Genomic DNA, 20,310 nt, shown 5'->3' on the forward strand with positions numbered 1-20,310 from the left:
ATGAGCTATCAAAAAAAAGTGTGTTTAAGGGACACCTGAATATAATTAAATTATTCAGAAAAGCTTGAAACTGCTGCCAGCACGACTTTCTCTAAGAATTCCCACCCTTTAATCAGAAAAAATATCCCAAAATGTATTTTAAAATTAGTACACCCATCTATAGACAACCAAACATGACGACAATGACGGACATGTGTCACCCTGGGAAAATTCCAAGATATCTTATCTCAAAAACATCGCCCACAATTCCATAGCCAAACCAAAGAACCAAGTGATATCACAGAGAGACATATGTTCCCCAGAAATTTCCAAACACATAACGTCACGATTCTTATCTCTAAATATTACCCACAATTCTTTAAGCGAACCAAAAACACCACATGATGTCCCTGACAGACGAGGGCCCCATCGAAATTCCAAACATTCGAAAATCTATAATAACAAACAACCACATCACGATTCCTTATCTTATCTTGATCTTGACCTGGTCAGATGTGTCCCACCAATCACGACACGATTCCTTGTACACTAATGTATATCCCTTTCCATTCAAAACAACAACGTCACTTAGTTACAACTAACAAATGACGTCACTTATTTACAAATAACAAATGACGTCACTTATCTTCATCTGATAACAACAAACATTCACGTCATGATCCCTTATCTTATCTTGATCTTGATCTGGTTCAAAGTGTCCCACCAATCACAACACGAATCCTTATCTCTACCATCATCAACCATAATTCCATACGCGAACTAAAACACACCAACTCTCGTCACTGACACATATGCCTCCAGGGAAATTCCAAACAGTTCGATCTCATGACGTCACGCCCACAATGACGTCATCTTCTTATCAACCAATGACGTCACGATTCCTTATCTTATCCTGATCTTGATCTGGTTCAAACTGCCTCCCCTGCTACTCACATTACAAATTAGCATAATAATTAATAAAGTTTATAGTATGAAGAGTATCATTCACAGTATTGAAATGCATTGATATTTGGTCGATTTTATCAGTTGATTTGATGAAAATCAGTTCAAGTATCTTTTAGGAGAAAATATGGTATTTTTCTCCTAAAATTAGCATTTATTCTTTTAGGTGCGTTTTGCAAAATGCGTAAGAAACAATTAGATTTGTTCTGTCTGTCTGGCCGTCCACCTACCCATACCTGCACTCTGACAATTGTGTACACTGCTATTAAAAATAAAACTAAGTCAGCATAAATTAACAAGATTAAATCAATACAGTCCACTCATCTTGCGACACTTTGACAGAGCTGAAACTGTTAAATGATATCGAAAGTTGGGTAAAGGCTTTGAGACAGGCTTGCATTCAAAGGTTTCTCAGCAACCGCTTTCCGCAGAGAAAGCCCTGAAATGAGCGAGGTGTCCTATTCCATCAGCTTAACGTCCTAATGTGGTTATAGACTCGTGACAGTTGATTTTAATGACGACAGCTAAAGTTAAAATAAGCGCTAGCTCTGCAGAACAATGAAAATTGTTTATCAATAGCAGATCGATAATGATCTCATACGTATATACTTTAGTACTTTCTGTAATATACATCGAAAATAAGTTATAAAATTATGTAGCAAAATATGGGTTGTTATGATTTTTGATAGAAATATTCAAATAAAGAAAATTAAATACCTGTAGTTTACTTTCATTAAAAACAAGCAATAACTCTGTTTTAGTAATAGCGTTATACCATTAAATTTAATTATCCACATAATATTGTCTAAACAAAGAGCTTTTTCATTTGTAAACATATTACAACTATAAATATATTTGGAGTTAAAGATTACACAAAGAGCAAAAATATATCCACTTATTATCGGACTTTGGTAAATTCATAGAGCACATATGTGGTTACATGTTTTAGGTGTGGTTTGTTGTGCCCGCTACCCTGCTGAACATTTTCTTAATTATCGTGGGAGTATGATACGCTTATTTACTCAGTAATTTTTCATTGCTTATTTACTCAGGAGTTTTGCACTGCTGTATGCCTCAGGTTTGTTAAAACGATGTCCGTCTTCTTGTAGAGCGTTTAGTAATTAACTTACAGTGGATGCTAGGTAGTGGGAACAAGTCTGATTAATTTGATATAGATGAGAGCAAATTTAAAGCATTTGTGCCGCAAGTTATCTTGACAAGCCTACGTGTTCGAAGCAAATGAATTCATCCTCATAAATTTTATACCAGATCCCTTGTTTTGGTTTAAGATGGTTTTTTATGTCCATTGAATGTGATTTGAAATAATTAAAAACATACTCAGAATGACATAGAACGCGAACAAATATTTTCCAGTTAAAATAAAAATAAAAATAATTCAGTATCGTCTCTGAAAAGGAACAAATTCTTTTCCTCTTGATGCTATATTTTCTCTCCCAAAATAAATTTAAAAAATTTACGAAAAAAAAAACATTGAGAGAGTGTTATTTTGATTTTTTTGAGTCATTTATAATATTACATTATATCAACGAAAGACATTGCCGATATTAACTACATTGCCGATCCCCTATTGAAAATAAACAAGTATTTAAATAATTACACTGTTCGTAAAATTCTTCTTTCTTTTTATTACTCGGCACAAGACGATGACACATGTTTTTTTTTTTTCATAGTTTTTATATCTAAGGCAGATTAGATTAATTAGAAATTCCGATAATTGTGTTATCCAGAAAACTGAATTCCCACCGTGTGAAATGTATTCTGCGATTCGTTAAGTAGTACTAACTGAGGCATTTTGCTTCAAGAAATCTAGATTCGACTCCATCAAGGAATATATTGTAAACCATTTCAAGAGAGTCTTGGTTGTATCAAATGGAGGAGACAGGCTTCTCTCAATCACAGACAGAAACAACAACATGTGCTAGATAGACGTTGATGCGTACTTAGTACTGCTTGACTCTCCGGAAATTCAGTTAGTCTTGTTCTACTCGACTACTAGTGTTTATCTTGCAGAGTAGGAGTTCATCAGTATCTGCCTTGTTCCTGAATATAGGGTAAATTTTTTGCACAGCAGTTATCGTCATATTGTTTACATACTATCCTTTTTAAAGTAATGGAGATAGATATTCGTCAACAGACAAGTTTACGCTAGCTTCCCTAATTACTGATCGCTAATATAGATTTAATCATTGATTTCTCATGGGAATGTATGTTGCTTATTGGCAACTCGCATGGCAAAAAAGTGTTGAAAACTCATTTAACTCAATATTTCGAAGGCCTTTTACTAGGTTTGTCTCAACGCTACATTTTATCCTGTATATCAGAATGATCAATGTCGTCTCTGACCATTTATTTCATGCCACAGTTGGTTATTTGTCATTTCTCGACCGATGACGAAGTATTAAGATTCTTCTCTACTGTCATTTTAGATATATACAGTATCCCATGGATTGTAAATAATAATCATCGAGTTCTTTAGATTAAAGAGAAGAACAGGCCACCCTTGCCCTGTATAAACTACCAAAAAAATTCATGCAATGTACTTTCTTTCGGAATAATTCACGTAATCATTTGAAAATATCGCATGGCAATCACTCGGATCCCATTAATACACGCATGTTTGTTTTGTTTATTTTATTTAGCTTGTCCCCGTTGACGGTTTACGATAGTTTGAAAATATCATAAAAATACTTCAGATAGACATCCAAATATAATTGAAACACATTACTCAAGATGAAAATAGAGGATGGAAAGATTCTAGAGATCTTTCCAATTAAGAAGCCTTGTTTAAACGGCTCTGTCTTAATTGCATCTTTGGACAGATGCTAGTGAGATAGAGGTAACAGATATGGTAAAATGTTATTATACTTGGAAAAATTCTGTCATCCAGTATTGCTAATATTAAAATAAGAAACAAAAGAATTCCCTTAACATCGTTAATTATGCACCCCAAGTATTCATTCTGATTGTCGTTTACTGATTAAATTACAGTAGGTAGGGGATTAAAGAAGTGATAGCGAAATCAATGAAATGATCAAAAAGTGGGTAATACGTGTACATTATCAGTTTATTGTACTAATATTTTAGCAAAAGAAGCATTTATTCCCTCTGCATCTTGTTTTCACAGCATGGATGGAAACTAAAGACAGACTTTTTTTTCTTTAACTTCCTTTCGAGGCTTTCATGTTGATTGAATCACATCCTCTCATCAGGGCATAGCTGAGGAAGTCTATTGTTTTCAAAACATTAACTTGAAAAAAAAAAACGTTAAAATATGTCATGTGCATTTTTAGACTGTAATTAGCCCTTTGGAAGTATATTTAGAAAGGTAATATGAAAATATGAGATTAAAATTATTCGGGTACATTTCTACAATTTCGATAACAGAATTTGCTTATTGTGAATTCAGTCATAACATACAAAGAAGTCTGCTTAGCTTTCGTTGGGAAAACGTTAGTTGTTCCATAATGCTAGAAGACAAGAAGAAAGACCATTAATGGTTCGATTCTAAGTCGCCAACGAGATTAGAGGAACATTTACTAGGCCTTTCGTCTTCTGTATTATAGAATTAGTCGATCTTTAGAGCAGGTATGTAGTGGGTTTTTTTTAAACCCGGAAACTCGGGTATTGAATGCCAGAAATCATGAAAACCAACTGTAGAACTTTCACGCAGCAGGTGTTAAGGTCACGAGTTGGTGACATTGGTAAGCCTCACTCTCCTCGAAGTCTTATAAATCATCGATAGCTCTAAACTCGGCTATTCTTGATGACAAAGGATAGAGATTCCCTATCAACTAAATTTAAAAATTTACTCTAAGCTGTATATGAAAACCCTCAAGCTGTATATGAAAACCCACATATACACATCAGCAACTAAATCAGCAGAGGTGTATATGTGGGTTTCATACCGTATCTCATATGAAACGGACAGCATTGATATAGTAGACAGTGCGTATAGGATTAATTACCTTATCATTCCATTAGATGAAATACCGTACCGAACACATTAAGAGGAAGATAAGGGAATTTATCCTATGTGTACTGTCTACTATATCACAGATATGAGAGAGGTATCTGAACACACACATACGCACACACTGACCACCCCCATGGACAAGGTGCATCTTGCCATATAACGAGTGGCAAGATGCACCTTGTCCATGGGGGTCATGTGTTTGTAGCCGGTATAAATTGGAGAAATATGATGCTCCCAAGTCAGTGCAACTGTGTCCGAGTGAAATGGCTACCAGAAGGCAACTGACGGAATTCGAAACAGATGTTGTCATAGGACGCCATGTTGCAGGCCGGCAAGTTTGCCGACCTGCCGCCAGGTCGGCAAATTGTTGACAAATTGGACCATCCCATATCAACAATCAGTGATGCTTTACTGAGAGGGAGGCGCAAGCGAGTTAACTGCAAGTGTTACCCGCAGTGAACTACTCACCACACTCACCAACGTGACCGTAGGTTGCTACAAAGGATAATATGTAAAAACCGCCATTCGTCGGGCGACACGTTGAACTCGGAGTTCCGGGCATCGACTGGAACACGAATCTGTACAAAAACATTCAGAATCGCATTCCTACCGAGTTTCCTCGGTAGGACCGCGATGTGCAAGCCTCACATTACTCGACCCAACATGTTCGTCGTCTTCAGTGATATAATGAGCGTGTACAGTGGGACATGGAAGCTAGGAAAGCTGTGTCATGGAGCGACCATAGTGCGTAATTCCCACTATGAAAGTCGGAGGTGGTATGGTCCTGTTTTTCCCTGGTTTGTGGTGCCACGAATAATGAACTCAGAGAGGTATCTGAACATTCTGAATAATCCAATGCTTCATACTTTGTGGGCGTTTCTGCGGAACTGACAATTGTCTCTTTCAGCAAGACAATGCACCGTTGTCATAAGGCTGCTACTGTCACTGTGTGGTTTGTCTGTCATATATCTTTATTGAGTTTTTTTTTTTTTTTCATTTCTACCCTGAAAATGTTTATTGTGTCTTCTATTATCAATCTGAGCTGTGAATATAGTCGTACTTTCGCCAGTCGTTGCATCCTTTTCTGTTAATGTGGCCAAACGAATTAAAGGTGTTATTAAACGACATTCACTTATTGAAATTGATTCGACAGTTTTTGTTTGACAGTTGGCTGCAGTACAGGACTGTATTCATGCACCATTTAAAGTCGGGCAAGCAGGAATGAGTTATTATTAATATAATTTTAGAATGCGTGCATATTTTATTTATTATTGGATGAGCCTTAAGCATCCAGTTAAGCATTCACGTTTTTCCACTTCTGCCTTTATACTGCAAAAACATACCTCTTCCTCAAGTATGATGAAGAAGAGTGTTTTTCAATTGTTGTATGCTACGTTCTGCATTTTAAACCTAAAGGAAAATATACACTTATAGCACTGTAAGTCACGATTCACTGCCAATACATATATATATATATATATATATATTGGTAGTGAGATGAATTTCATCGTCAGATGTGAGACTACCGCTCCACTTATTGGACGCTTGAAATGGCTTGAAATAGTTCCCCGTTTGTCTCTTGTTCAGGATTTCTGGACCAAGAAAAGTGAATAAAAATACCAAAAAATTAAGTAAAATAAAATAATAAAAATGATAAAAATCCCTTGGCCCGCCACGATGCTAAAGTACTATAGTTTTACAACCTTTCATGGGCGGAAGACGTAAATACTCGTATAAGTGATCAGTTTTTGTGATCGATCAGTTTCCAGCCTCAATCAGTAAGAGGCTGATAATTTGTGAAGCCTCGCACTATGCTACCGAAAATATTCTTGGCTGAAACAAAACAAGTTTTTTTATTCCAATGAAATCCTTAAATTGGTTGGTGGAGTTAAGACAAAAACGTTTGGGAAAATAGCATCAATATATAATAAGACTGCAGTGTCCATTTAATAATGAATTATTGTGTGGTGATCATGAGGCTTTTATTAGTCATATTGCTTGCAGATGTATTTTTCTAGAAAAGATGTGATGCAGTGGAGGTTCTGGAGAATAAGATAATGCTTGAATAGTTCATGTAACAGTGGAACGTGTGCATAATTACGCATTTTTGCTAACGGAATTTTGATAAGTTTCCTTCCGTATTTTTAAGAAGTGTAAAATGATCGGTAAAGGACATCCAAGTACCATTGCAGTACCACGAATAAACAAACGCAACAGTTATTTACTAAAGACGTTAATTTTGATCATTAACGATATCAAAGTCTAGTCTACAAAGATCAAACCCACAGCCACATCATGCTTTGTTATATTAAGTGAAGCGCCTTCCAAATAATTCAGAGTTTTGCGAATTATAAATTTAGATGGGTTATTTCTGGTTTCTCTAAGAGAATAAGCGAATTTACTCTTTTCATATTTAATTTGTGTCAATAAATTTATCTTAATATATAATAAATAAATCGAGTGTTCGCAACTACTGTGAGACGGGATCTCGTTGCCAATATTTCTTGATGTTTAGTCTGCATTGCTTGGGAGGAATGAAATCTTTTGAATCACATATACCTGACTGCTAGTTAGCCTTGAGTCACGCAGACTACGAAACGAATTGCAGATATGCTTGGTGCCTTTCATTATAGAAAGTCGAGGCGCCTATACTCGCTATTTTTAGCCGTGACACGTGATTCGAATATAATTTCAGAATTGTTTGTTATTTATTCTGGTTTTGAACAGTTTGGTAACTGGTACAGAAAAGTGGGTTAATCATCCAGAGATATCAACAGATGATCGCATGCGCATACAGAAATACGTATTATGGAGAAATAATGCTAGCTGCTCGTTGTTTGGAATATTTATTTCACTTGAGAATGGCTTCTAGACATTTTAGCAGAAAGCGAATGATTCGCAACAACCTGCATTAATAACCTGTACAACCTGTATTAATAATGGCAAGCTCAGACCCTACCACACCTGAGCTTGGCGCTATTAATACAAGTTGTACCTCACAAGAACGATCAATTTCATAAAATTGTGCATTGTAATACATTATTAAGCCTCTATTTTTGCAGCACTCCCACCTCAAGTAAAGACAGAACGACATGTAAGATAGACAATATTAAATGGCTGCAGGTTGTGTTTTTGAGAAACACTTATGCGGGAAGAGTGTTATACAAAAAGGAAGAATCCGTAATAAATAAAGCAAATTATTGGTTGCTCTCTGAATTTAACACTGTCCATGATAGCAGCCGGAAAAATGCAAAGTAGCGAATAAGCATTTGGCAAATAAGTGGAAGAAGTATCTAAATGGAGTATTTTAGCTTTCGATTTTAACTTCAGTATTTTAGCAAGTATTGTTGTACACGTTCCAAATATTAGTATAAATACTTTGCTAGCTGGACCATATATAGCTGGACAGTATTACTCAAGGGAGAAATAGCAGTGGAAGATTAAGTTCTCTTTTCTTAATGCTAAGGCAACTATAGCAGCTCGTGTATAGTTTCAAGAAGAAGTTTCGAGTTACTATTATTCCAAGAAGAAAAATCTCTTCTTAATCTGAGGACTTTAGTAGTATCTTCTCCATCAGGTATCTATGTAGTTAGACTAGCAGGCGTGATGCGAGAAAGGAGCGGTCTGAATTTGACTAGCCTTAAATGGATTATACTATGTTTCCTTCATTAGGAAAGAGTAAAGATTATTTATAAGAACATCACAACCAAAGATTTAATTGTGCATATTACTGAGAACTTAATGGTTTGTACATTACTTAGCTACCGGAATAAAAAGGAAAAAATATGGTTATAATAATTAGTAAAACTATGTTCTGGATGTTTATTAACTGAAAGATTATCGATGTACAGAAGGAAGATAGTAAATGGATAAAACTTTGAGGAGCTTCAGTGTTAGATGATTTGTATGATAAAATATATCCAACCCTAAAAACGCAGCGAACAGCTAGAGAGGCTAGAGTTACTGGACACCGAATCGCAAAATGTACTAGGAAGTCCCACGATGACTTAGGAAAATTCTGTCAGAAGCAACAAATCAGACTTTATCTAAACTTATCCGAACACCTATAATGTGAGGTAGTATAAGTACGAAATCTTCTGAGTTAAGGTTGTAGAGGAAGGGGTAATGAATAATAGACAATCTAGTAAAACGTGTATTTTTACCAACTGAAGAGATACATTCTTCTTCTTCTTCTTGAGCTTCACTTCTTCTTGCAACTAAGAACCTTGAGGTTCTTAGTTGCAAGCACGACAGTTCTCTATTTTTTCCTATCTTTAGCCAACTCCTTCCAATTTTGCAGCTTCAGCTCTTCCATGTCCATCAATGTTATCCATCCATCTTTTGCAGGGTCTTCCTCTAGTACGTCTTCCATTTTGGTGATGTAGAAAGGTTTTCCTCACTAGCCTGTTATCCTCCATTCTTTCCAGGTGACCTAACCATCTCATGCGACTAGCTCTGATTTCATTTATTATTAGTGACTTCTTATAAAGTTCATAGAGTTCTTTATTCGTTTGCCTTCTCCATTTATCTGTCATAGGATCTTTCACCAGACCAAATATTTTTCTTAAGATTTTGTTTTCGAAGCGTTTTAATTGATCTTCATCAGCTTTTGTTATATTCCATGTCTCTGCATATAATACGACTGGTCTAATTAGCATTTTGTAGATATTTATTTTAGATTGATATGACAGATTTTAGATGAGAGGAGGTGCTGTAGTGAGAAATATGATTTATTATCTGCTTGGATTCTCATCTTTATTTCTGTTTGGATCTTATTATCTTTAGTTATTATAGAGCTTAAATATTTAAATTTTATTGAGTTTTTCAATATCATGTCAGCAAATTCAAAGTTGATGGCTTATTGAGATCATTATCTCTAGATACTTTTAAATATTCTGTTTTATTTTGGTTAATATTAAGACCTATTTTTTCGGAATAAGTTTTAATGTTTATAAAAGTTTCAGTTATATCATCTGCACTTTCTGCTGTAATATCAATATCGTCTGCATACTCCAGGAATGATGCAGAGCATCACACAGTACTTTTTGTTTTCTCGATTTACTTTTTCTAAGGCTATGTTCAATAGTAGAGGTGAAATTTCATTTTCTTGTTTTAAACCTGTGGAGAAATTGAATGGCTCTGACAATGTTGTTAGCGAGGACTCTACATTGATTTTCCTGCACACACTTTTTGATCAATCTGATTAGTTTTTCTGGTATTCCAAATTCTTTTAAGATATTCCACAGACTATCTCGATGTATATTATCATATAATTTTTGGAAGTCAATGGCGAGATTATGACTTTCTTTATTGTATTCCCAATTTTTCTCTAGAATTTGTCTGAAGGTAGAAAGGTGATCAAAGGTTGATCGATTTCTTATGAATCCTGCCTGGCCTGATATTCTCCAAGAATCTCCTCTGCATATGGGATAATTCTGTTTAGGATAATATTAGACAGGAATTTGTAACTAGCATTTAAAAGCGAGATGCTTCTATGGTTTTCACATTTCCTTTTATCGCTTTTTTTGTGAATGGGTATTATTATTGATTCGTTCCAGTATTCTGGCAGTTTTTCATTTTTCCATATGAGTTTAATTAGTGTGAACAGTTTGTTAGTTAATTCTTTTCCTCCATATTTAATTTGTTCCGATGTGACTTTACCAAATCCTGCAGCTTTTTTTTGTTTTTAATGCTTGTTTATACGTCACTAAATGATGGCTCTTTGACTTCTAGTTCACAAGTAGAGTAAATTCAAAAGCAAACCAAAGCAACATTCTGGCTAGGAATGTTGCTTTGGGATTTTGGCAGTTTAGCAGCTGTTTGAAATATTCCCTCCACCTTTCAGACATCTGTTTGTCATTTACAATAATCTGTCCTTTATTATCATTAATTATTGCAGTTCTTGACTGATAGCCTGCTTTTAGTTTATTTATACGTTGAAAATTTATATCTATTCTCTTTATCAGGTTTATCAATTAATTCTTTTAGATATCATCTTTTTTTCTTGGCTAATAATTTTTTTTGATTCTCTGCTAGCAGATCTATAGCTTTAATAGTTATCGCTGTCCTGTTGGTTCTGAAACCATGAAGAGAATACATTCAGTTTACATAATTAAAAAAGATAAAAAGAAAAGAAGATAACGTCAGTGAATGATCATTAGTATATCTCTTAAAATCATCCACAAGAAATCCTAATTCTGAATTTAACACGCAGCACATTTTACTAAATTCTAAATCTGGTCATAAGAAACTAATAATTGATTCAAAATGTTTTTACGTGTATTAATCAGCACATCGAAGATTAAGCCTTGCCTGCTCCTATACGGAAATGTTAATAAGGGATAACTTTACAAAACTCCCCTAGTTGTATTAAATTTTTGAACAATATGAATGGCCTCGTGTGATGGTTTGGGATAATATTCACGATGGCTTCGATTAAGGAGGATAACCTAAGGTTATCCTCCTTAACAGGGAACGTAACAAATTCAGATCAGGTATTGAGTATTGAGATCGGAAAGCTAGAGGCAGACTGAAAGGAAAACACAGAATATTGGAGGGATGATGTTAACTATACAGTCAGAAGGGTTATTACTGTCTACAAATAATAAAGGGATTTCGATAGCATAGTTAGAATAACTGGGCATCGCAAGTACATATACTAATGAAAAAAGGTCATTTATGATAGCAAATGCTTCACGGAAATGTTCAAACAGCTACATGTATATTAGTGGAAGTAGATAAAATTGGTTAATCGGAGTGTGCATGGTAAAATCAAAAAAGCAAAATGATTTAGCTGTTGAGAAGAGATATTATATGAGACATAATTGAAGAAAGAAACGTAAGACGTAAGACATTTATTGAGTCAGAAGAGTGACAAATGCAATAATATTCATATATTTACATTGTGGATATTCCTTTTTTAATACGTAATAAAACAGATTCGTTGTAATTATTATTATAATGGCAAATGAATATGTATTACATGATATGGCCATTTGTGAGAACATGAATAACTTCATATTTAACTTGTTTGGTGTAAATTTTAATACAAATTACAATCGCTGAGAATTATTTATTTTTGTGTGTCCTAGAGAATGCTTGTCCCCCTCTACATTATATATATAAATTTAAGGGACTCGAAATTCTTGACTACATTGATGGTTTTAGAAGGATAGCTAAGGGAAAATTTTATTATTACTAGAGCGGTCATCCTCCTCCCTTCTGCTGCTACGCTGAAGCTGCTTGGGAAAACTGTAACAAATGGAGAGTGACCATTCTAGTACGTGATTTTCTCTTTATGGTTCATGGTTTATCACTTCTTGGCATAGCCATATTTTCAAAACCGATATCGAAGAATAGGAGAGAACTATAAAAGGATTGCTGTTTTCCTTCAGTTCGTGTGGGAAAACTCCCGTTACCTTCAGTCTTTCTGAAAGGAACCAGAGTTTCCCTCCGAAACACTCATTTTTCATTCTGTAAAAAAGCAAACAGGCTCGAAGAACACATACAATTAACAGACGTAAAGTGCTGTTTTTATAAAATACTTAGTTGCTCCATTCGTATTTCAACCCAGCCAAAAACCAAACTAAATCCTTCCAATGGATAAAAAGTAGGAAAATCGACGATTTTCCTGCTTTGTATCCATTTACTAAATCCATGAAAAAATTTATCATGGCAAAGACTTTTAATCTGAGAAGTGTTCATTATTTGAAAGCGCACTGTTTTGCACCTTACTTATAAAATATACATGAAACTTAGGAAATCGCAGAGATAAGGTGAGAACTAAACCAAATTAAATGTTAGTTTCTTTAGTTTTTATCGTAAACCTTTGATGCTTGGGTTGGAAAAACAAATTCTCATCTGAATTCACTAAACGTGTGGAAAATGAAATGATTCAAATTAGGAAAGCATGTTTTTAATAAGTAACCATCCTCTTTTGCAATTTTCTGCATTGGATAAAAACAAAAGCATTGTGAATGGTTTTGCAGTATATAAAAGATATTTTAATGCCAAATAGTTCAAATGACAGAATCCCCCCCCCTGCCACCACCAAAAGAAAATGCGATTCGAGAGAGAGATTTACCATACTCACGGTGAATAATCATACGAAACCATGACGATTAGTTTTCTGTTTTCACATGCACGTAATATTATACTCCCTTACCTCTGAGGGAAGGAGTGCACTTCAGCTGGTTATATTACAAGATTGTGCAGAAAACTGAGACCTGAAAACCAAATCAGGCATCATTAGAGAGCTACTTTTGACCCAACTAGGAAAGAAAACAAAATAAAGAGAAATGCAAAAATTCAATATTGTAGGACCAGGAGTTCTGTACTAACTTTGCAATGTCTGTTCGATGTGAATGGTGTTTCTAATTTGCTAATGATTTCATCTGGGAGAATATTGGAGCTTATTGTATCCTAGGTTCACTTTGAGAGCAGTTGCTATCACAGAAAGTGCTGCCAAAACCGTCAACTGCTTTCCCTGCATGAGAGTAAATCCGAAGAAATTGCATCTTTCAAGCATTCATATATAATTCACCGGAATCGTAATACACTTCAGCATTCTAAATGTTTACTTTTTCTGCGAATCGCACATTAACAGAGTCAAAGTTTACAGACCCGTGATATAATCATTCGAGAAAGTAATAATAGAAGCAATGTGTTTTAAACTATTATCTTTTTTAGCTTTAGAGAAACATTAAGTCTGAAAGCATCAGTTCTTTCAGTTATCCATTATCGATCATATAATTTGAAAAGTATGTAACTGACCAAAGAAATAGAAGACGAGATGAAATGAGAATTCAACACATACACACGCGCGTGTATGCGTTGAAAATAATGGAAAGGGGCACACATCTTTTTAAAGTAAGTTAGCGTACATTCTGTAACACTGACTTTTCGAAAAACAAAAGTAACTGGAAAATTTTATATTATTTAATGCTGGCTTCTGTAACTTAGTAAGATAATGGCTTGTTTATCGAGTAGAAAATTCTAATCTCACCTGAGATTTTACAAACAAACACATCAATTTATAAGATACACAATATAATATACATGATGGCTTAAGAGCTAAAAGGATTTTGGTTTTGGTTCAAGTTCTGTAATTCTCAATGGAAAGAATGATGAAAATCATAACTTGCAATTTATAATGGAGTCCTGCACGTTGAAGATGGTTTTATTGTAATGTTATTTGAAAACTGAGTGCATAGAGAAAATACAAATTAGTCAGTTATCCCATTTCTCAGGAGAAATCAATTAATAAAATGCAATAATTTGATGGACTGTTATACATATGTTCCTTTGACACATTTGTGAGATAAAGAAGCACAGAATAATGTATGAATCACTTAGAAGAAACATATTTAAAACTAACTGAACAAAGAAGAGGAAAATTAGAATAAAAGTGGTGAATAACAATGCAATGTTTATATAATTTCACTCCGTGAATTGTGTTTATATATATTGTATCACCATCAAATGATTGATCCATCAGTACCAATTACGTTTTATCGTTTGGTAGTCACGAGATATCAGCAGTAATGTAACTGTTGATACATACAAGGTGCTGACTGGTACGAAGCAGTTCGATCTCTTTAGCATAAGCCAATATATGGTGTTTTTTATGTTGCTTCTGAAAACGTGAATTATGCTCAAGTTCATTTTGAGCACATGTAAATGTCTGATGGACAGCAGTATCAAGAAACTGGCATTGCTTCCACTAAAGTAGATTGCGGCCTTGTATTTAAAAATTATAGTGACGTAAAAATCGATTGAGCTATGTTTAAAAATATTTTGAAATAAATGAAAATATCAAATAACCTAAAAGACTCGATTGAATTCCCTATGTTTAAAAAATATTTCGAAATAAATGAAATATCAAATAACCTAAAAGAAAACAAAGCAATAGCTACCTGTCTTGTATTATTATTTGTTTTGAGGATACTGAAATTTTATCTTAAAAGGATTTCACTAAGTAAAAGTTTATTTTGGAATCTAATAGAGCCTACTAGAAGTTTCATTCCTGAAGAATTGGGTTGCAGTGACTTGAAAAATATTCGCTGATTTCATTCATGCATTTTTGATATAACTTTAAAAAAAATGAAGCTTAATTTATAGATTAAAAATAAACAAGAATCATGATAATAGCAGTAATTGATCAATATAGTATATACTGCCAGTATCATTGATAATCATTCTAATCATTTTAATGAATAAAATCAATAAAATAATCATTTTATAATCTGCTTCACAAAATGTTTTGTGTTTTTTTATTTTATTTTTAAAAACACCTTTTGTTGACTTTTTTCTTTGCGATTATAATTGCTGCTCTCCTAGCTGACCTACTGTATTCGTATGTTTATAGACAGACGCAGACTTAGTCCATTTCTACACCCATTGTATATTCTCTGTTCTCGTAGTGCAGTGGGACGCGTTAGTCTCTTCTTCAGCCGATTTCTAACTCTTTTTATAGGTGCTCTGTAGAGTTCATAATTCGCCTGACCTGTCCAACTTTAGCCAAACACTCATTTCTTCAAGCTATGTCGACATAGGCATTACATAAAAGCCGAGCATTTTCATAATAGTACTCAACTGGGCGAATTCCACAGATTTCCTCACGCAAAGTAATGGATTTTTCCAGGGCATCAATTTAACAGTTAGTGTTCATTTTTCCAGTTAATATAATGTTCTCGTTCAAATCAGGAGGAGCATCCCCCACATGACCTATAACACCACCTACATCACGCTTAACACACTGTACGATGAACTCTGGTAAATAGCGCTCTTCTGACAGCTGCCAAACCCAAACGCATCCAGCTAATTTCAGCAGTTTGTATCATGATTTATCACACCATACAGAACCTTTGCAACGGCCTACTGTTATCACAGCGATCTGTGCACTCACTGAAATAGGTTTATACTCAGCGGTGCTTTTATTGAAATCGAGGTTGACGAGTTCGGTATTTAATATTTTGGCACAAATCTTTGTAGGAGATGCCTGAACGCCTAATCGAAAGAATGCGATGAAGCACAAAGTACGAAAACAGTATTTTTCGTCACTGTGCTATCCGTTTTCATCTATTTATATGATCTTCCTGCTTTTTGAATTTTTCATTATCATTTTCTCATTTTTAATGTCGTTAGTCACAGTTTAACAGTATATTCGAATCGGGCTGCAGTTGCAAGAAAGTTCATTCATTTCTAATATGGTAGTCTATAATAACACGTAGCTGATAGTTAACTATAAACGAAGCTCCATTTTCAGTATCGTACATAACTATACTTATTGACTGTGTATCCTCTTGACTTTCTGTGCCATTTGAATTCCAAGTGATAGTTAATCATTATCATTAACTTAATGTTTAAGCCTTTTAAATAGAATTAACTTTAAAAATGTAAAACAAATACCATTTTAAAATATCTGTAATAAACATACATTATTAGAAATGTCCTTAAACTTCTTCTCAGATGTTTTTTTCTGGAGACAAGAGTATAATACATTATACAAAGAAGGAGGCTCTTAAAAACAGTTATTCACTAATTTAATACTTTTTATTATCTTACATTAACACGCTTAATAATCACACATTTTTGTCTATATTTATAATTAGGAGTTTCTCTTACTTTTCCGTGTAAGGTAAGTTCAACCCTTCTATTTTTAAGAGGCCAAATAAAAATAACAGACGCTTTATTGCATTATTATGGTTATAGCAGTGAACATACTAAGATAAGGAAGTTGAATTGTATATTTCTGGATGTTAATTCGGAAAGTACTTTAGTATTTCAATTATTCACAAGAAAACGATAAGTACAAGGGGATCTGGAAAGTACTGATAAACACTTAGAACAAATATGATATTAAAGCAGCTGATATAACCACCAGAAAGAACATACGAGGATATAAGAATATAAGTTACTCCTAAATTTGCTGCTAGTATGTTCTTTGATGTGGTTATATTAATTGCTTTGATATTAATTTTGTTTAGGTTTTTTTCAGAACTTTCCATACCCCTCCTCTCGTAACAAATATTCAATATATCTTATGTATGTTTTAGTTCTGCTGTTAGTGACTACGAACTAATTTTAATACCACTGCCAGGGTTATGGAATAATAAACTGTATTTAACTGTGGATTTAATTATGACTAAGTATTTTGTGCACTTTTTAGCATGGAAGGTTGGCTGACTTTTTAGCTCTAAATGTGTATGATGCGCTGTGTGAGCCTTATTTCACATTTAAACTCACAAACTGCTTATACCCTAGGCGAGTAGATAGGTTGTAAGTTCGATAACGTAGCATCCAATAGAAAGTTAGCTGCTGCCATTCTGTGACATAGTAACTTAAACAATGAAGATTTCAAATTGCCGAACTTTGTGCAGTTTTCAGAGATACAAGGGCAGTTAAACTGGTAAACTTATTTTATAATAAACCGCGCGCACGTGTGTGGTAGAGAGAGAGAGAGAGAGAGAGAGAGAGAGAGCCCATGTGAGTAAATGCATTTATTAATGAAACTAAGTTTGTACTTGATGTTGTTAATAAATGAAATCTTTTAATAATAGCTAATGTGTTTTTCTTGTTTTTTCTAGCCGATTCTAGTTTCCTGTTGGCCAATGCCCAAATTGTGGATTACCCAATCGTCTATTGTTCTGAAACGTTCTGCAAAATATCGAGCTACAACCGTGCAGAAGTCATGCAGAAGAGTTGTCGCTGCACATTCATGTACGGAGAGCTGACAGATAAATCAACTATTAGTAAAGCGGAAGAGTGCCTCGAAAACCAGTCTCAGGATCAGTTTGAAATCCTTCTTTATAAGAAGAATCGTAAGTTTTTTAGTCATTATCAGGATATATCTGAATATATAGAATGCCTCAAGAGGAATCTGATAAGTTTCAGTGGGTTAATTCTTGGAGGTTTTTTTTTTATTGTTTAAAAAGTTTACATTAACATGGGTAAAATCTCTAACTAACATCGGGAGATCACAATTGTAAGAAACATTGGAATACTGTGATAAACGTATATTTTATAATAATTAGTTATGAACATGTTAACATGATCTTAAAAGTCACTCTGAAATTGAAAAATAAATTTAAAAATCAATTTGCCAGCCTGGTGTTTCCGAATGGTTAGCGTACTGTTCCCTAACTAATAGCTGCGGGTTTGAATCCCGTCGTAGGCATGGATGTATGTAATTGTCTTTAGGTAAAAGATGAATTTTCTGTCCAGTGTAAAACCACTGCCCTGCTTATTAGAGGCCCGAAGGAAAAGTTCTAAGTTTGGTCTCTAGAGTGGAGTTCCCGGATGGGTAAATGTGAATACAAATACAATAAATTCATAAAAAATAGTGACAAAAATCCTTAACTCACCTTGAGGATGGGCTAATATACGTTTACAAACTTTTGTAGGTGGGATTAGTACAAAAATAAAACAATTCTTATAACAGTTGATAAACGTTTGCGGTTTAAATAGTCACCTATTTCATCACAATATAAATATCGCTGTTTTTTTTTTTGTAGTTATTTTGAGTGTTGTCTTCAGCATTTATTCTTTCATGCACTGCATCCTAATTGTTAACTTTTCGTTCATGTATTACCGTTTCTTTGTGACCCCAGATGTCATAGTCTCAAAGATGTAGGTCAAAGTTATAGTTTGCAAAGAATGAAGATCCGTTTTACCAAACCCCTGTTTTGAATAGCTACAGTCGTGGGATTCCAAAACCCTGCAGGAAAAAAATATATAATGCACTCCAGTCAGTATAGAAAGATTTGCCAAATGGCCCGCAATTCATTCTGCATAAGAAACAAAAATATTTTAAAAAACAACAACAATTTATTATATTTTAAAGAAATTACGTGACTGTAGTGTACTTTGTTTGTTACATGGTATTAAAAGTATTGTAATTAGGACAATAAAATATTATGTTTAATGTTAAGAAGTAATAGTAGTAGTCATAACGGAAACAATTTACAGTTATACTTATTATTATTATTATTATTCGTGACACCTCCAAGGAGTCCGAAGACTCATCGCGGGAGGACACCTACTATACAACTGTTTCCACCCCACACCGAACCTCTACCAATCATCTCCATCAACGCCATCTACCGCCCACCACCACCACAACTAGTATTTTTTGTCTGTAAATTGCGTGTGTTCTGAAGGGCCGATTTGTCTGTATGCGGGATGAAAAACCCGAGTTTCGGGGAGAAAAAACCCTGCTACCTCCGTATGCGATCGGCTAACTCACCCTCGATTGAAAAAGTCCACATAAAGATTCCTCCCGTCATGACGAGAATCGAACTTAGGCCTTTTCCAATCGAAGGGCACAATGTACCGTCGTTCTTCCAATTGCGCTACGGAGGTGCTTACTTTCACATTAAAACAGCTAAACAGTTATTTCTGCATTTTATCATTTATGTTTATATTTCAATTTGCAATTTATTTTAATTTGCGATTTATATTTACAGACCTTATTTTGTTAGCAGTAGGAAATGCTTAGAATATAATGAAATAATAACTTATAAAAATAAATAAATAAAAATAAAAATAAAATTACCGAAAAGGAGAGCCAAAAGGCTTCATTTCGGCGATGCGAAATTATTCAAATTAAGTGGATATTGAATCCAACATTACTTCAAAGCCGAATATAGAACCTTTAAACGTTCCGGCGGTTCTGAGCATAAAGCAAACCTTTCATGACAGGGGAAACTCGTGGTAAAGGTGGAGTAAGCTCTGATCACTTTCCTTAGTATTTCTCATAATGTAAAGCACATCTCCTTGTGAACATGTATGACATGTAAAAATAAAATAAAATAAATTTCCTCTGAGACAATAATCAGATATGTGCGGTCGAATTAATTATCTTTCAAAATCCACATCATGTAATTACTGAAAATCGATCCTTCTAAATTAGTTTTCAGCGGCAACCATAAGAATTTTCCCAGCTCATAAATACTCATTACGAGTATTATTCACTCCATGTTGAGTAAATAGTTTTATCGCTGAATACCATGCACCTGAGCACGCCAGAATTTGCGATCAATCAACAACAAACGTTCACTTGTAGCTCATGACTTACCTTTTTATGGTGCTGTACGTTTTTCAATTTATACGGATGTAGAAGCTCTTTACTTAGTGATACATATAGTCAGCCGTTTTTGAAATTTTGAAGCGTCCGAATATTCACTGAGTACTTCTTCCTATACTGCATCTGTGCTGCTCGAATGTTAAACTTGATGATTAATATCACATTTAAATCCAATACTACTTCTTCTCACCGACATCTTCAGGAAAGATCTAGTTTCCCGCAGATGTCAGTTCATTAATATAACTTTTTATATAAATTTTAATATAACCAATTAGAAAAACTTGCCACT

At 34.3% G+C, this 20,310-nt stretch overlaps 1 protein-coding gene across 1 annotated transcript in view; it reads left to right on the forward strand.

The window, feature by feature from the left end:
* Nucleotides 1-20,310, forward strand: part of LOC150102750 (potassium voltage-gated channel protein eag-like) — a 326,654-nt gene that overhangs the window by 111,351 nt on the left and 194,993 nt on the right. The window contains exon 2 of the mRNA XM_090398733.1: nt 17,524-17,757. Within this exon, the coding sequence (XP_090254859.1) occupies nt 17,524-17,757 (234 nt within the window). The remainder of the gene's footprint in view (nt 1-17,523; nt 17,758-20,310) is intronic.

Source organism: Typopeltis vanoorti, chromosome 10, assembly GCF_054136105.1.
Source record: "Typopeltis vanoorti isolate ZY-2024b chromosome 10, IOZ_Tvanoo_1.0, whole genome shotgun sequence".
Classification (NCBI taxonomy): Eukaryota; Metazoa; Arthropoda; class Arachnida; order Uropygi; family Thelyphonidae; genus Typopeltis; species Typopeltis vanoorti.